A 19,523-nucleotide genomic window follows, 5' to 3' on the forward strand; every position below is an offset into this window, starting at 1 on the left:
CTGAACTGTAAAACAATTTCTGCTGCAATATTTAGAGTTTGTCTCGCAGCTTATATACACTGAGAAGTGTGCATAGGCTGTTTATTTACGCCTAAAAGTGTGCGTCCCACAATCTATGTTCTCTGAGAAGTGTATATAATGTATATGAGAGAAATTGTACACATTGAGACGTCCTCTCTCTCTCTCTACTGATTGGAAGTGGTCACCACCGGTATCCCTAGACTGAAAGTCTTTAGGCAAACCTCTCATTCTACAGCGAAGCAATAGTGAGGTGTGCATGTCCAGCATGTCTTAGCAAGGTGTGCATGTCCATCATGTCTTGGTAAGGTGTGTATGTCCAGCATGTCTTGGTAAGGTGTCCATATCCAGCATGTCTTGGTAAGGTGTGTATGTCCAGCATGTCTTGGTAAGGTGTCCATGTCCAGCATGTCTTGGTAAGGTGTGCATGTCCAGCATATCTTGGTAAGGTGTGCATATCCAGCATATCTTGGTAAGGTGTGCATGTCCAGCATATCTTGGTAAGGTGTGCATGTCCAGCATATCTTAGTAAGGTGTGCATGTCCAGCATGTCTTGGTAAGGTGTGCATGTCCAGCATGTCTTGGTAAGGTATGCATTTATATAAATGTTTCGGATGCCTCGTTTCCAAGTCCCATAATATGTATTGTCTCATCACTGCCCTTCCTGATCAGCCGATTGCTCTTCCCTGTTTGTAGCAGTTATGATATTGGAAGATTAGAATGGCAGATATGGCGGTAGTGACAAAGATGGGAAGGCGGTGGTAATAGTGGTATCAGCATGGGAGGGGGTACGGAGGGGGTGGAAGTCTCACCTGCCAAAATGGTGGGTGGTAAATGCAGTTGGGGTGAAGGGGTTGGACGGGCAGGCGTTTAGGGGAGAGGGAGATTGGGAGCAGGTGCGCTTGGCGGCCTCCCTTGTTGCTCCTCCTGGCACCTCCGGGCACCTCCTGGCACTCTCCACACAGACGCCTGGCCCTCAATGTGATCTCTCTTGTAGTGTTGTACATGTGATATTGAATCCCCCGGAGGTGAAGTGAATGATAAAGCGATCATATTCATAGTGTCAGTGGCGCTACGGTGACTAATAGAGAACTTAAAGTGATCTATACAGAGCTCACGGTGATCTATAAAGACTTCATGTTGCTCTGTAGAGACCTAACTTTGATCTACAGAGCATTCACAACATGAAAAGAGACGTAGATTTTTTTAATCTGGGAAACATGTGCAGTGTGAAGCTACCCAGTTCTATATGGTAGTTACATTATGGGAACACCAGTAGTGTGTGGCTACATTGTTCTATATGGTAGTTCCATTATGGGAACACCAGTAGTGTGTGGCTACATTGTTCTATATGGTAGTTACATTATGGGAACACCAGTAGTGTGAGGCTACCCAGTTCTATATGGTAGTTACATTATGGGAACACCAACAGTGTGAGGTTACCCAATTAAAAGTGATACATAGTTACGTTGTGGGAACACCAGTGTATATCTACTCTGTTGTGTATAATAGTTACATTGTGGGAACACCAATGTATATCTACTCTGTTGTGTATAATAGTTACATTGTGGGAACACCAGTGTATATCTACTCTGCTGTGTATAATAGTTACATTGTGGGGACACAACTGCTAGTATAAACATAAGATAAGCAGATATAATTCGTCCATCACCAGTTCTTCCAAGCTGTTTATGAAATAACTGGAAAATTTAAGCATTTTTCTCTCGCTCCCATTTCATTCAAGTCTTTCCCTTATTCCTTTGCTCCCTACCCATTTTTCTCTCCTCTCTCCCTAACCTTCCTCTCCGTGCTTCCTACCCATCTCCATCTTGTTACTTAATACTAATCTTTCTTCGCTACTCCCTACCCATAAATAAAATTGCCAGTAAATCCCTAGCTCTCTTCAAGACGAAATTGGATAAAGTACTCAAGTCAGTTCTTGATCAGCTGACTTTTGTGCATATCATGGTGTACATGAATAAGACATATTATGCCGTTTATGGAACTTTATTGATACGACGTTTTGTCCGCAAGAGGTTTTATCATTTCAGACACAGACAGGTGGGAAGCACAGTGGCTGCACTCTAAAGAAGAGGTTTGGGATGTTTGCTGCTTAGAATAACATCTAAACTGTCGTATCTGCGCGCCTCTGGCGGAACAATGATAGTGCGAATGATGGTGAAAAGGCTTCTTTTTCGGGTCGCCCTGCTTCGGTGGGAGAAGGCCATCATGTTAAAAAAGTTATATATATATAGCGGAGATGCGTGCGGTGAGATGTAGAGGTGGGCAGTTCACATTTTGTGTTACAATAAGACTCCGCCAAGCGGAAACATCTAAGCTTTGAAATTAGGTTGAGACAGCAGGTCGGCTGTGGTGTTCCTACATATAGTTTTATCTAACAACAGTGTCTAACAACAGTGTTTCTAAAATTAAGAAAGAATCTGATTTCTGTGTGATGGTGTTAGTCGTGACAACCAAAGCAGATTTCAGGAACAGCCAACTGTTCCTGGCTGCTTCCTTGATGACTAGATTTGCATCAGGGAAATTCATCAGATGGTTGTTGTTGTTGTGAATAATACAAGTGGTGAACTTGTCGTTTCTTTGGCATGCATTTCTATGTTCGCTGATACTTATATTCAGGTCTCTGGAGGCTTCACCCAAGTAGATGCCAGCAGTAGTGTCCCTTGCTTACGGTTCTCCTTTATGGTGTTGGAAGCTATGTTAGCAACCCTGATGTTGGCTTTGGCTAAGGATTTGGAGAGATTATTGCTTGTGTTGTTGACTAGTAGAACTATATATCTACTGGAGTTGGAATCTTGTCTGGTATTATGTAGTATCTTCTCTGTTCTTTTTTGTAGATGGTGATGAAGTACCGAAGTTTTTATTAACTTGGTCTCCCTTTTTGATGAATTTGGGTGAGGACAAATCCTGTGAACTTTCAGGAAGAAATCAGTAATAGTTCCAGGCTTTGTTATACTGTCTTGAAGAGATAGATCGTGTAGCAAACATTTTTGTCGGAGGGTTTGCAGTATACTTTAAAATCTAGTTTGTCTTTGTTTTCGCAGATTATTACATCCAGGAAAGGCATCTGTCTACATTTCTTCTCTAATAAATTTGATTGGAGATTCTACTAAGTGTGCGTTGTTAAACAGATTCAGAGTGTTGAAGCATCTTGCAGCAAAGACTGTGATGTAGTCGACGTATCTTAGCTACATTACCTCTCTACGGATGTAAACTTTTGGCCTCTCCTCTTTCAAGTGCTCCTAGTACAGTCTGGCAATGACTGTACTCAGTCTAGAGCCAGACTGAGTACAGTCCTCAAAAGAGAAGTAATTAAAGTTAGCATATAGCTCGAGGGGATCGAGTAAGTCTTTGGCAAGAATGAGTGAGGGTGTCTGTCCTACTTGGGCTTTGCACACTAGTTACCTTCTCCCACAGTTAAATTTGCTAATTGATTTTCCCCTTAATCCGGTGGAAATTAAAGACAATTGTGTGATCTTATGAGAGGATGTATTTAAGAGATCTGCAAGCAACTCAGTTATCATGTAGAAACATTTGTAAAAAAAATTTCGACTTGTTTCAGAGGAAAAACTGGGAAGAGTTAGTGAAAATTCCTCTATATTAGATATTGACTCAGGTATTTGACATTTATGTTACTGAATATATAGTTTATTTTGTATATTTCTGTATGCTGTAATTGAAAAAAAGTAGATATTAAAACAGTGGAGTTACATACATTTAGCGTGGAAGAGCTGCCCAGCGCAGAGCAGCGGGAGACCCGCTTCAACCTTCCTGCAAACTCTCTCTCCACCTGATGTGCAAAATAATATCCCATCGGGAAACCGTAGAACTATTGTCTCACCAGCATCACGTGACCAGTATCGTTGTCACCGCCGTCACGTGACTACCACTGTCACCATCAATAACCACAGCAACACTGGGCTTCCTGGTCGCCCAGAGCGTCTCCCTCCACAATTAGGTGAGTACTTTAGAATGTTGTTGTTGTTGTCTCTCTCTCTACACTTCTTTTATTCTCTTCCATTTCCACTTACTTTTCATTTTACCCTCCTTCCTTACCTCCCTCTCTTAACTTTGTCTTTCTTGTCATTTCTTGGCTCCTCTCACCCAGTACTGAAGATTAATACCAGGTGTTAGTCGACTGTTGTGGGTCACAGACAGAAAAACTGCTGCATAAATATGTGCAAAACTCCAGTTCCACTTTAAGTCAAATCCTGGGTAAAAAAAAAATACTGTTAAAATGTAGGTGAGCTACAGGTTGGCTGCTGCATCACTCTTGTGGGTTTAGCGCTTAGTTTTGATTACAACAGTAATAATACAGGCTGGCTGGAACACCCGCCTGCCTGCCATCCCATCCCCTCACTAAGACCCCATCCTAGTCCCTCTTCTTTCCTCCTCAACCCCCACTTCCGCAAGACATCAACCACCTATTTCTTTTTTTGCCATGCCTCTCCTTCTCTCTCACTATCCCTTTCTCTGCCTCGCTCACATGATTCAGCCTCACGTCGTCGCTCCTCGCCAGATCTCAATATCATCTGGCAACTCTTGATCTTGCATCTTAATTTGACCAAGGGAAAAATAAAGCTGGCCGGAGAGCTGCGCGTCTGCGTAGCTGCAGACACCAGCTTAGATACTGGTGTCTAACACCACACGTATGATACTGGTGTCTAACACCACACATATGATACTGGCGCTTAACACCACACGTATGATACTGGTGTCTAACACCACACGTATCATACTGGTGCTTAACACCACACGTATGATACCGGTGCTTAACACCACGCGTATGATATATGCAGTGTATTTCATTCCTACACACACACACACACACACACACACACACTCAATACTAGTCAAACACATAAAGAATCTTGAGAAAGCTTTAAGATTTGCCACAGCTGAGAGAGGAGAGGAGAGAAGCTTGAGTGCCACAGCTGACAGAAGAGTTTGCAATGGAGAGGAGAAAATAGTAAGTATCCCGGATGAAGAAAAAATCAACACAGAAGCAGGAATCAGGAAAGAGTTGTAAGTAAAACTAATTCCCAACTAATCTTCTACAGTACACATGAAGATAATGACAGTAGTGGTGCACACCAGACTGACCCAGGTAAAACTTAGTTTTGGGAAATTGGACAAAGAATCCTCATATTCCTACAAAAGACATACGAAAGACCAGTCCTCGAGTTTGCATCCCCAGCATGAAGCCCAAACCTAGCAAAGTTACTAGGAAAATAAACTGGAGACACCACAGAGGTGTGTCTAAGAAACTAATACAGGAAATATGTAACAAAAGACTTAAGGAGAGACAGTACAAGCTAAATCTAACGACTTGTAGAATACAGAACAAGTTTCTACACAAGAAATGCTCACCTCAACAAGTGTTTGGACGCATAAAATGCTCACACGGTTTAAGGATGTTTATTAGTGAACTTAAAAAATACAAAAACATCAGTATCTAGACATCTGACTATTTGCTTTCATTGTGTTTTTAATCTTTTCTGATGATACACGATCGTTTTTCTTTACGTTGCATACCAACATTTTGGTTTGTCGGAGACTGGAAAGGAAACTTGATCATGACATACAAAGTACTTTGGGACATTGACTGGGTGGCTAAATACAGACTAGCCTATTCTCAACTAGAGTAAGACATTTTTATAAATGGCACCAATCTGTTTCTTTCCTGAACACTCTATCTCATCGCTGATGTTTATAAGGACCATTTATTAGGCAGACACTGTCTTTGATGTGATAGGAAGAACAGGTCATATTTGTATATTTTATGGGTTGAAAGAGAAGCGTGTTTCCATCATACTGGCTGCTGGTTACTAGGGACGGGAAAACGACACGAGAGACACGTGGAAGTTGTACATTTAGGTGAGTTTCACAATAAAAATTAGGAAGTACTTTTAGAATGATATTGGAATAAATGTTTTGAGCAGAAGAATGATATAGAAGGGAGTTCCAACAACGATTTCAAAAACAAATTATACACAGATCACGACTGATTAAGGAAATAGGAAGAACAGTTATAAACTCAACTAGGTAAATACATTCAACTCATACATAAATAAACACCGACTCAGAGAACAGAGGCCATAAACATCCCTCAAGGTGAAGGACTTAACTCAACACATCGTCAAAGGTGAACATCATCTTAAAAACTGCTCAGGTTAATGCATGCTTTGAGAATTAAGATTAGCTTTTAAGAATCTCAACAACGAGTCCTTCATTGCCTTAATTACGACATGTCAGGCCCCTCTTTGAATAAGCAGAATCAGCATGGAGCCCACACCTGTTAAAACAAGCCATGACACTGCACAAAGTGCTTAGTTCTGCCACTAGACTTAAGCTCCGGATTTAAATGGAATAAACTGCGAGGAGAGACTAAGAGAACTCAGCCTGGTGACTATGGATAATGGGAAACCCAGAGGGAGACATGATAATGGCGTACAAAATACTCGAGAGCAACAAGGGTAGACAGGGACAGATTATTCGAGAGGCGGGAAACTGGAACTGGTGTACATAGAAGTTAGTCACCATTGAATCACATGGACGTCATTTTTTCAGCTTCATTGTGGTTAGAAACCAGAATTACCTACATGAAAAGATGGTGGAGGTAGACTTCATACACAGCTTTAAGAATAGGCATGATAGCGCACTTGGTATGGGACCGAGCCGTGAGGACGTTGATCCTCGGGGTAGACCCACGAGGCTAGAAGGTCATGAAAATGGTCATAACTGTAATATCTGCTTAAAAAATCAGAATACACGTCCTTACCTTCTGTTTACAATCCACTCAATCTAACGTCAGTTGTTGGAAAATTGATAAATCACCATTTTTCTATTTTCCCATATGTTATTCATTCCATAGGCCTCGGAAATCAATGGTAACGCAGATTTCAGTGTTTTTTCTCCTTTTACGATGCTTCACCAACAGTGAGCTTAATCAAATACAAAGAAATTCACAAAACACTTTATCTTCAAAAACATATAAATCGCTGAAGTCAAGTCGTGTTGTAGAGAAGTCACTGATGTTGGACGTCACAATTAATTTATCGTGAAAGTGACACACCATTATCTTGATACGGTCACTATCCACTTCACTTCAATCAGCGGACAGAACAGTGAAATGTGTATTACGCCCAAACCCATCGTGTGCTTTGTACAAGATCAACACTAGGAAAACTTAACCTTCCGTTCAGATCCCGACCCGCCCTCACCTGGTGACACCTGACGGCTGAACCACTGACCTGACCTCTAGGAACTGCCCTTCGTAAAGAGGTGTTTTTGTGAATTATATTATTATTATTATTAAAAACATGTTGGCCGTTTCTCACAATGGCAGAATGATCAAGAGAAGAATCACATTTATTATCAATCATTCCCTAACTGTGTTGCCACTGAAAAGTGACCCACCAAGCCACATCTCCACCTTTCACTCAGAGTGTGGACATTGTACTCACCTGTACAATTCAAGTACTGCTGACTAGATTTCCAGAAACTATTTGCAGATGCTACCTTACCTGCACTCCCATAGCACGTTAAATCCTATCACTTGTTTATACTCTAATCTAAAACACTCGTAAAGGCCTGCCGAAGGCTAACTGTTTAAAAGCTCCTTCAGTGTCTCCTTACAACCTTTTTTTGCTGCTGACGACCTCGACACTTCCTTCCATTCACGATAAATTTATGCATCATCTTTATAAGTTGATCCTAAGTTATATTTTCTACATGAGCACATGATCTCAAAAATCCCACATCATCTTCTAGTTTCTTCACCCCATAGTCTCTGAGCACTATTTATTTTACACACATTGCTCTCAGACACAACACTACCACTGCCTCCACCTTCTTCCTCCTTGTCGCTGCCATATTCGAAGAACATCGTCTCACACCCATACAAAATCGTCGTTACCAGTATTCCCCAATACATTTACCATTTTTTGTTATCTTAACAGGACGTTAAAGTAACAACAGAGGACATAGTCTTAAGACATTTGGACATATCTCCTTCCACTTGCTGGGCTACAGTTTCATAGCGTCCAGATCAAGACATAGTCCTCTCAGCCACTCACTCATAAAGTAGTTTTTAAGCTCTTTATGTACAGCAAAGCTCTGTGAATTCAAGTTAATTTAAAAATTCTGGAACTTGTTTAAAATTTTTGATGAGATGAAGCGAGAATGCGGACTCAGCCTGTATGCGAAGTGAGGCAGAAAATATATAATTAAAAACGTACGGGCAGAGCAACCATGGAGAAAACTATGGACTAAATCTTGAGCGTTACCTCTGACATCACTGCAGCTGTGTTTACAACATGCCTGGAGCCGTTTACAGCATGGCTGGAGCTGTGTTTGCAACATGGTTGGCGCTGTGTTGACAACATGGCTGGAGCTATCTTTACAACATGACAAAAGCCATCGTGTTGTCGGTCACCTAACTATTACCTCTCTCAGTGGTTTCAGAACAGCAGTGTGTGAATGGTGTCCATAAATTTCAGGTGATGCGAAGGCTGGCTCTAACATAGAGCTCTTCAGTGACATAAATCTCCTTTTAAATATAAATTAACTGCCTAACCTAACTGTTACAGCTGTAAGTTAAGGAAATTGAGCTAAATCAACATATTTTGCCTGAAGAAGTTCATCGAAATCCCTTTGTATAAGATCCTGGTTGAGGTCACCAACAATTAAATTATGCTTGAACAGAAGTGTTTCCACGTTTTCCATTAGGAAGTTGATCGGGTTTGCTCGTTGTCGTTGAAGTCTGTACATTGCACGTTGTTATAAGCTTTCTCCTATGTGCGTTGTCATTGAAGTCTGTACATTGCACATGCTGGTGTGAAGGTGCTAGGCTAGGGTTTGTGCATAGCCTGAAGAATATCATTTCCAGGTGATTAGGAAAGGCAACATCAATAAGCTGGGCATGAACACTTGTAGAAAAGCACACAACAACGCCTCCTAGTTGTCGTTGCCTGTCTTGTCGCATCCATGAAGAGTAGCCAGCCTTACTAGGAAAATTTTCAGGAATTCTGTTGTCCAAGAATGTCTCAGCAATGGCAATCATGTCAGGATGATGGGTATTCACGAAAATGTGTGAGCTCGCCAATATTGGTAATGAAGACTAATGTTGACAGACAGGATACCGATAGACGGGCTCCTCATGTTTACGTTCAGCTTGGCTATGTAGGTGTGTAAGGTGTTTGCCCTTGAGTCAAGTAGGACACTGGGGCAGCCACTGGGACGTAGCTTTGTGGCCGGAAACCACTTGCTGGGCTGAGATAGGATTAGCCGGATGGATAACGTGTATGGGTGCTCACTAGATCTGAGATTCTGCTGGTTTGTTCTGAGAATAAATGTCTAAAGAACCTATGATTCTGTCATGTATCTTTTTGTTTCGACAGCAGTATTTCTGATGTTCCTTCTTGTGGCAATAATTTCACCAGATATCTTGTAGACAGTTATCAGTGGTGTGCCTCCTTCAGTAACAGCGGGAGCACTGCCGAGGTGCCTAGGAGGGTATTCTCCTATTTCTTGTATTTCTTGTGTTTCCCTGCTTATTCGGCAACTGATTTCTTGCTGGGCTTTACTGCTGGCGAGTCTCTCTCTCTCTCTCTCTCTCTCTCTCTCTCTCTCTCTCTCTCTCTCTCTCTCTCTCTCTCTCTCTCTCTCTCTCTCTCTCTCTCTCTCTCTCTCTCTCTCCCTCCCTCCCATACTTCACTTGCACTCTGGCCCTGTTCACTTGCTTCTTCCTTTCCTGTGAGTGCCAGTGGTATTAATAGACAGGGAGGCAGATTCAAGGTGTCAGGGCCACAGTGCCACTCCACACCACCCATCATACTACCCATCACACCACCCATTACACCACCCACCTCACCAAACAGAGGATGTTATACTGAATACACCAGTGTCACTCATCAAGCTGGTTGTGCAACAGAAGCACGTATTGCGTGTGCCTTCCAGAATATGTCTGAACATGGTGAGATCCTCCACGCATTCCAGGAGACGGAAAGCACAGTAGATAGCTGAAAATGAAAATGGTATAAAAGCTGATGAATAAGACACGTGCAACATTGGGCATATTTATTGTTGAAATGTTTCGCCTACGCTGTATGCTTCTTCAGTCAATCAAATGCAGAGAATGGATTGTAGGCAGCAGAAGTGACGAGATAAAGATGATGTAATCAGTCCATCAACCTCACAAAAATAGTTTGAGGTGGCCCGTCCCTCAGCCTGGAAACGAGTTCAGCTCATGGAGTCTTCAGTGAAGACTTTACTGCATATCAGTAAGTCACTGTCTGACCACCTTCGGTCTCCTCTCCTCCACTGGCTTCTGCTGTTGATCTTGTTAAGTCAGTCATGTGTGAGCTTCAGGAAGAACGCTGTGAAAATTCATGACAGGGTATCTGGCAAGATGCAGTTCATTTGTGTGAAGCGGCTGGCACTGACGTGCAACAAGAAAAAGTACGACAACGCTCTCAGTCACATATACAGGAGGAGCTTGTTGATGATTCTCAACTTGGCTAACGTCAGAAAATGACTGTTTCTCATGAATTCTGCACAATGTTTTCTTTCCTGTTAAACGCATATTAGTCAGCGAATTAAAAAGATAAATTTCGAACAATTCGTGTATCATACTGAATGGTTCATCAGCACTGAATCCTCCAGATTGCTTTATTTCTTCAGAAATCTTATATTCTGGAGATGTCATAAAGTTATGGTATAAAAGGGGAAACTTTGGGTGTAGAGCTTCATTAAATGCGACGTCTTCTTGTAAGACAAAACAACAACTTGTTCATTCTGTCACAACTCCATTTGAGGTCAGGTTAGGTAAGGTTCCTCAGGAAACAGGACAAGTGTTTCCTGACGCGGGTCTTAGTCAGACGATGACCCACAGCTGGAACTCTTGGTCATATAACCGAGGCCTTCCGCTGGCTTAACGGTCCACCTCTTTAAAAATTAATGGATATTTTAATAACCACTTTTTTTAATTTCACTTGAACTTACTGCTGTGTTCAGACCACACCGTGATGCTTCCATAGATCTGTATAAACCGGTGAGCATCCGTGTGACTTTGATGGTTAATTCTGCAGCTAGTGAGCGTAGTTTATCCTGCCTGCAACTGACAGTAACTTGAAGAAAACTAGTAGTGACAACAGAACAAGTGGTATTGCTTTTTATATCTATGAATTCAAAAAAAGACTGAAAGTCTGAATGTGGCTATTATCATTGATACTTTTGCTTCTAACTATAACAACAGAAGAATAACTTTGCTATAACTTTTTAGTTACCCTGAGCCTCTAATTTGAGAGTATATCAACTCTTTCGAGTTTAGCGCTTAATTTGATTATATTGTTATTATTATCTTTTGGTGACAAGTTATATATTGATGTTATTTCCTGAAAGTATTGTTCATATGCTTTAATGTTGAGGTTTGTTTTTCACTCTTATAAAGTGAGAATAAAAGGATCTTGAGAAAACATTTTTATAATTGATCTAACACAAGTGTTCTCCTAGACCTCCCATTGAACCAACTAGTCCCCCTAGCCCCCATCCAGCCAGCTAGACCCCCAAGCCCCCTAGCCCCCATCCAGCCAGCTAGACCCCCAAGCCCCCTAGCCCCCATCCAGCCAGCTAGACCCCCAAGCCCCCTAGCCCCCATCCAGCCAGCTAGACCCCCAAGCCCCTAGCCCCCATCCAGCCAGCTAGACCCCCAAGCCCCCTAGCCCCCATCAAGCCAGCTAGACACCCTAGTCCCCATCCCCCCTAGCCCCCATGAAGTCAGCTAGCCCCCCTAGCCCCCTAGCCCCCCTAGCCCCCTAGCCCCCTAGCCCCCCTAGCCCCCTTAGCCCCCTTAGCCCCCCTAGCCCCCATCCAGCCAGCTAGACCCCCAAACCCCCCAATAATAAAAACCTGGTTCCGCTCCTGTCTAGGTGGCGGATCCAGGAACTGATCTCCGTCACACACACACACACACACACACACACACACGCACTATCAATACCAGTTTAAGGAATATCTATTTATTGAGAGCCAAGAGAGTGCCAACTCAACATTACATTCCCACACGGTGTCTCAACTCAGCAACAGCGGCCAACAGTGTCTGAACACACTCATATTTCTGTGGCAGCGACCAGGTGCGCTCTCAATTCATTCGACTATAAGACCAGCTAAATAATTTTGAAATCATCTCTGTGTTTCTGGAATCAGTTTTTGTCTCTGGTAGACGTTGTGTCCATGGTAACAGTTAAATATCTTTAACGGTGTGTATTTATGAAATATATTGTCTGGGACAGCGAGAAGCAAGCTTCTATGCCACAAGACGGGCAGTAAGCAGCAACTTCACTCTGGCTGTACCCTTCTCCAGAACATCACTTCGTCTGAGATCATTTATCCCCGGGATGATTCGAGTGTGGAACACATTTGTACAGCATTATGATGTCAACGAGATAAAGTCAATTGATCAAATGAAAATGCTGGCCCGCAGATGGCTCCAACTTCATCCTGTTCCCTACTAGTATGTTTCATAACAATAAAAATGTTTTCAAATGAGCTGATGTAGGTAACAGCTCTTAACTTGTCAATAAAATTAGGAATCCTTAACTTGTCAATAGCTTGTCAATAAAATTAGGAATCCTTAACTTGTCAATAGCTTGTCAATAAAGTTAGGGATCCTTAACCTAACCTTGTTAGACCATGTGTATAAAAAATAAGAGAGAGAGAGAGAGAGAGAGAGAGAGAGAGAGAGAGAGAGAGAGAGAGAGAGAGAGAGAGAGAGAGAGAGAGAGAGAGAGAGAGAGAGGAGAGAGAGGAGTGGAAGAGAGGTCTTGTTGACCCATGCTTGATCACGGAGAGTTTTCCATTAGTTTTATCTTCGAGAAAAGGCGTTCATCGTCGCAATTGGTCCCCAGATATGACGAGATGCATCTTTAGAACTTGGACAAGTTAATGATCACTTTCTCACATATTTGGACTTTGAGTATATCTGTCCCCCCCTCTTTCCCCCTCCCCTCCCCTCCCCTCCCCACCCCCTCTCTTGGATTAAATCTGAGTGCCTTTCATTCCCAGGCACTGTATGACAACACGGGTGAGTTGTCCCATTCCAGTTACTGGCGTGCTTCTCATATTTTTTTTTTTTGCGTTGAAAGATCTCTAAATTTACCTGTCCATATCTAACAGATATTTTGTGTTCTACTCTGCACAATTATTCCAGGAACCTGGTAAAGTTTGGGTGTTCCAGTAATGGTATTGTGTTTTTTGTATTTTTCATACATTTATGACATTATAAACAACGTACGCTAGCCCCATCTTGGAGTACTTTTAGAACCATCTGTTTAGCATATAATAAAAATAGATGATCCAAAGACTTTCAGTAAGAATAGTGCTGGAACCAGGAGGGAATGGACTATGAGGAGATACTTAAGTAATTCAGAATAACACTGTAAAAAAGAGGGGCCAAGGAAACATGGTCATGACATACACAATACTAAGAGGTTTACATAGAGCTGTTTGATACACAAGAAGAGGGAACTAAGGAGTACAGGTGGTCGACACAGAGAGTCAGACACAGGAGTCAGAAACCGTACACAATTTCAAGAGTAGACATGATCTGGCCTTGATGCCAGAAATAAGAAAAAACGGTCGAAAAGAAGTATGGGTCCGGTCCAGGAGCTATGAATTGACTGGAGCAAACATAAGTAAGAAAATGCACAAAATCACACAATCACTCACTCACACACACACACACACACACACACACACACACACACACACACACACACACACACACACACACACACACACACACACACACACACACACACACACACACACACACACACGGAGCCTCGCCAGTTAAAATTACCACCAGTATCGCAAGACTCGGGGACACAGTAGCACCAAGGCTCCAGCAGCGTAGTGGTCCTCACCTACGTCGCCTCTCTGCCCGCCCACCACCACCCTTAACGCTCAGGAGCCACCCACCTTCGCCCCTAAATAGTCAGAAGCCGCCCATCGTCTCTCAAACTTTCAAGGGCCGCCTACCGCCGCTCCGAATCAAAGGCGGCCCACCACCGCCCACTCAGCTCAAGAGTGCCACACTTCAACACACTCTGAAGTGCCTCTTTGTCCTGGTCATACAACACACACAGATAGTATACGCCACACAACCAGTTGCGAAGTAAAATCAAGAAGCCAGTGAATTCAAGACACTGGATGATAGTAATTCAAAGTGATCAGATCCAAGAATGAAAAATCTGTAATATCGTATTTCCTTCCCAGGCCTACGTTGATTGTGTTGTGTATCGCAGTGAGAGTGTGTGTAGGAGGTGGCAGTGGCGTGTTACACTGTGGTAATTATAGCCAGGCGCGTGAGCACATCTAGCGAGCTGAAGTGTGGCTGTGTCAGAGACTCCCGCACCAAGATGGTCCTCGACACAAAGTTCGGGTGAGTCTAACCACTAACACGCAACATGTGTTTTTTCTCTGATATTGCAAGCTTCCAGCAGGCAAATTTGCCAGGTTCTGCTCGTTGTTGACAATTTGCAAGAGTCTTTGTATAGCCTCGTGGTGCAACTGTATGTTGTCTCATGTTGCGTGAAGGAAGTGCAACTTAGTGGATCGTCTCTCTTGGTTACAACAGTCAAATGTTTCTTTTGATAAAAATTTAGAGCAGTCGAATATGTTCTTTCATATAGACCAACTTAAGAGAAATTAAACTTTCAGTGACTCTCTCTCTCTCGTTATTCATATTTACAACATTCACACTTACATTGTCCTCTCTCACCGTTGACGTTTACAGCACTCTCTTACAGTGTCCTCTCTCATAGTTGACTTTTACAACACTCTCTTACAGTGTCTTCTCTCACAGTTGACGTTTACAACACTCTTACAGTGTCCTCTCTCATAGTTGACGTTTACAACACTCACACTCACAGTGTCCTCTTCCTTACAGCATGAATTTGCTATTACTAACAGGATTTTTTTTTTTTGCCTAATAGTTTTTCAAGAAGAAAGTAGCTTCAAACTACGTCACCAGCCAGTGCCACTGTGCCAACTCTTTGTCACTGTGTCATCTTATTTTACGCTGTTCGTTTCCTTACGTCATTCCCAGCCTTAACTTTTAAACGTTACCCGAAGTTATAAAAAAATATTTTATATTTATTTTACGTTAGGTTAAGTTAGGATAAGTAACATATACTACGCAAAAAAAAAAAAAACAGAAAATAAAGAAATATGACTGTGAGATGTCTGGCAACGCGGTGTTTGGGCATGTAAACATTTTGATGTGTGATATTGAGTACTGTTTGTTGACATGTAATTCATATACTTTAGTTCTGGTAATGGGAAGCGATGTTTTAACAGGAGTCCAGAAATTATAGCTTCGTCTTATGTCAGCTTAGAGGTGTGGGCCATGAACACAGTTCTACAGTATCAGGCCCATCGGCCGTGACCACCAGTTCCTCAGTACCAGGCCCATCGGCCGTGACCACCAGTTCCACAGTACCAGGCCCATCGGCCGTGACCACCAGTTCCACAGTACCAGGCCCATCGGCCGTGACCACCAGTTCCACAGTACCAGGCCCATCGGCCGTGACCACCAGTTCCACAGTACCAGGCCCATCGGCCGTAACCACCACTTCCACAGCATCAGGCCCATCGGCCTTGACCACCTGTTCCACAATACCAGGCCCATCGGCCGTGACCACCAGTTCCACAGTATGAGGCCCATCCGCCACGTCTACATCTGGGATTACAGTACTCACCTATTTATACTCACCTATTTGTGGTTGCAGGGGTCGAGTCCTAGCTTCTGGCCCCGCCTCTTCACCGGTTGCTACTGGGTCCAATCTCTTCCCGCTCCATGAGCTTTATCATACCTCGTCTTAAAACTATGTATGGTTCCTGCCTCCACTACATCACTTTCTAGGCTATTCCACTGCCTGACAACTCTATGACTGAAGAAATACTTCCTAATATCTCTCTGACTCATCTGTGTCTTCAACTTCCAATTGTGACCTCTTGTTTCTGTGTCCCCTCCCTGGAACATCCTGTCTTTGTCCACCTTGTCTATTCCGCGCAGTATTTTATATGTCGTTATCATGTCTCCCCTGACCCTAAGACATTCCCCTTAGCTCTGGAACTAACCTTGTCGCAAACCTTTGCACTTTCTCTAGTTTCTTGACGTGCTTTATCAAGTGCGAGTTCCAAACAGGTGCTGCATACTCCAGTATGGGCCTGACGTACACGGTGTACAGTGTCTTGAACGATTCCTTATTAAGGTATCGGAACGCTGTTCTCAGGTTTGCCAGGCGCCCATATGCTGTAGCAGTTACCTGGTTGATGTGTGCTTCCGGAGACATGCTCGGTGTTATACTCACTCCTAGATCTTTCTCCCTGAGCGAGGTTTGCAGTCTTTGGCCACCTAGCCTATACTCTGTCTGCGGTCTTCTTTGTCCTTCCCCTATCTTCATGACTTTGCATTTGGCAGGATTAAATTCGAGAAGCCAGTTGCTGGACCAGGTGTCCAGTCTGTCCAGGTCTCTTTGAAGTCCTGCCCAGTCCTCATCTGATTTAATTCTCCTCATTAACTTCACATCGTCTGCGAACAGGGACACTTCTGAGTCTAACCCTTCCACCATGTCGTTCACATATACCAAAAATAGCACTGGTCCTAGGACCGACCCCTGTGGGACCCCGCTCGTCACAGGTGCCCATTGTGATACATCATTACGTACCATGACTCGTTGTTGCCTCCCTGTCAGGTATTCTCTGATCCATTGCAGTGCCCTTCCTGTTATATAAGCCTGATCCTCTAGCTTCTGCACTAATCTCTTGTGAGGAACTGTGTCAAAGGTTTTCTTGCAGTCCAAGAAGATGCAATCAACCCACCCCTCTCTCTCGTGTCTTACTTCTGTTACTTTATCATAAAACTCCAGAAGGTTTGTGACACAGGATTTTCCTTCCGTGAATCCATGCTGGTTGGCGTTTATACTCTTGTTCCGTTCCAGGTGCTCCACCACTCTCCTCCTGATAATCTTCTCCATAACTTTGCATACTATACACGTCAGTGACACAGGTCTATAGTTTAGTGCCTCTTTTCTGTCTCCTTTTTTAAAAATGGGAACTACATTTGCCGTCTTCTATACCTTAGGTAGTTGCCCAGTTTCCAGGGACGTGTTGAAGATTGTGGTAAATGGCACACACAACATATCTGCTCCCTCTCTAAGGACCCAAGGGGCGATGTTGTCCGGTCCCATTGCCTTTGAGGTATCGATGCCCCTTAGCAGTTTCTTAACCTCCTCCTCATCTGTATGTATGTCGTCCAACACTTGTTGGTCTATTCCTTGCTGGTGTCCCTTTCTGGTCTGTGTGTGTGTGTATATATATATATATATATATATATATATATATATATATATATATATGTGTGTGTGTGTGTGTGTGTGTTTGTGTGTGTGTGTGTGTGTGTGTGTGTGTGTGTGTGTGTGTGTGTGTGTGTGTATGTGTCTGCTCTGGCTTACAACATTGGTTCTACTCTTTTGTTCTATACTAGCCTCTATCTCATTATCCATGTTTAATGCTTGTTCGGGTTATTATCACATTCAGTATTCCTAGTTTGCCTATAAGCATTTATTCTAGACGTGAAAACCAATGCATGAGTGAGTCACTAATGATTATGTACCTATCTTAACATCTCTTATTCCTAAGACCGAGAACAACACACATGTGCAAGTCTACTTACATCTGCCTGTGGGTCGCGTCCATAGTAGATAATGCAAGATTTTGAGATGAGCTGAACTAGGAAAAAACATCTCTTATTCTGTAAAAGAGAGAATAAAAAAAAATAGAGATTCTTCAATCTTTCACTGTTGTTTTCTTGCGAACAGGAAGTTGACCGTGTTGCTGCAGCTGTTGAGCTGCAGCAACGCATGAACGGTGAGGAAACAAACGACATCCAATCTCTATCTATCAAGATCTGATCTGAAGGAACAGTCGTGGTGCGCTTCACTTAACATGTAGCACATTCTTGTATCCTTGGCTGGGGCTCAAGCACTCTACTGAGTGCCTTCGTCAGGAACACTCTCAGAGTTACTACCTTCACTTACGTGATGAGTGTGTAATGTAACTCATTACCAAGTACACTCTAATTATTTATTAGTGTACTCTTATCATTTATTAGTTTTCTATAATAATTTATTATAGTGCACTATTATCCTATTATCGTAGTGTACTTTTTTCGTCATTATAATCCAAGCATTTAATACAAAGTGCAATGAGATTCTACCTTACACATTAAACCCTTTGTTGAACACTGCTTGCTGTTTGACCCCCAGCAGCAGCAGCAGCAGCAGCAGCAGCAGCAGTAGCAGCAGCAGCAGTAGCAGCAGCAGCAGTAGCAGCAGCAGCAGCAGCAGCAGCAGCAGCAGCAGTAGCAGCAGCAGCAGCAGCAGCAGCAGCAGCAGCAGCAGCAGCAGCAGCAGTAGCAGCAGCAGCAGCAGCAGCAACAGCAGGAGCAACAGCGGCGGAGGCGGAGGCGGAGGCAGCAGCGGCACTGATAACGACAATTTATGAAACCAAAAGCAGCAAGTCGTAGGTGGCGTGGCACCACAACGACCAGCCAGCAACAAGCGCAGAGAGTGGTGCCGTTCAAGACTACCAGGGAACCAAAAGTATGACAGCGGCATTCTTAAAGAACACAGGCACTGCCAGCAACCGTTACACAGGCACTGTCAGCAACAGTTACACAGGCACTGCCAGCAACAGTTACACAGGCACTGCCAGCAACAGTTACACAGGCACTGCCAGCAACAGTTACACAGGCACTTCCAGCAACAGTTACACAGGCACTGCCAACAACAGTTACACAGACATTTCCAGCAACAGTTACACAGGCACTTCCAGCAACAGTTACACAGGCACTGCCAACAACAGTTACACAGGCACTGCCAGCAACAGTTACACAGGCACTTCCAGCAACAGTTACACAGGCACTTCCAGCAACAGTTACACAGGCACTGCCAGCAACAGTTACACAGGCACTGCCAGCAACAGTTACACAGACATTTCCAGCAACAGTTACACAGGCACTTCCAGCAACAGTTACACAGGCACTGCCAACAACAGTTACACAGGCACTGCCAGCAACAGTTACATAGGCACTGCCAGCAACAGTTACACAGGCACTGCCAGCAACAGTTACACAGACACTTCCAGCAACAGTTACACAGGCACTTCCAGCAACAGTTACACAGGCACTGCCAACAACAGTTACACAGGCACTGCCAGCAACAGTTACATAGGCACTGCCAGCAACAGTTACACAGGCACTTCCAGCAACAGTTACACAGGCACTGCCAGCAACAGTTACACAGACACTTCCAGCAACAGTTACACAGGCAATGCCAGCAACAGTTACATAGGCACTGCCAGCAACAGTTACACAGGCACTGCCAGCAACAGTTACACAGGCACTTCCAGCAACAGTT

At 43.4% G+C, this 19,523-nt stretch overlaps 1 protein-coding gene across 4 annotated transcripts in view; it reads left to right on the forward strand.

Moving 5' to 3' along the window:
* The first annotated feature begins 917 nt into the window (after nucleotides 1-917).
* LOC128696260 (ras-related and estrogen-regulated growth inhibitor-like protein) overlaps nucleotides 918-19,523 on the forward strand; it is a 46,098-nt gene continuing 27,492 nt past the window's right edge. Inside the window, exons 1-2 of one of the 4 annotated variants that reach the window (XM_070092249.1) lie at nucleotides 918-1,046; nucleotides 3,730-3,997. Coding sequence is in view for 1 of the 4 variants with exons in the window: in XM_070092247.1 (XP_069948348.1) it covers nucleotides 14,460-14,482 (23 nt within the window). In the remaining 3 variants the exon portion in view is untranslated. Of the gene's footprint in view, nucleotides 1,047-3,601; nucleotides 3,998-13,888; nucleotides 14,483-19,523 lie in introns of those variants that run through there. The other 3 variants (XM_070092250.1, XM_070092248.1, XM_070092247.1) reach the window with 3 other exon arrangements.

Source organism: Cherax quadricarinatus, chromosome 39 (genome assembly GCF_038502225.1).
Source record: "Cherax quadricarinatus isolate ZL_2023a chromosome 39, ASM3850222v1, whole genome shotgun sequence".
Lineage (NCBI taxonomy): Eukaryota > Metazoa > Arthropoda > Malacostraca > Decapoda > Parastacidae > Cherax > Cherax quadricarinatus.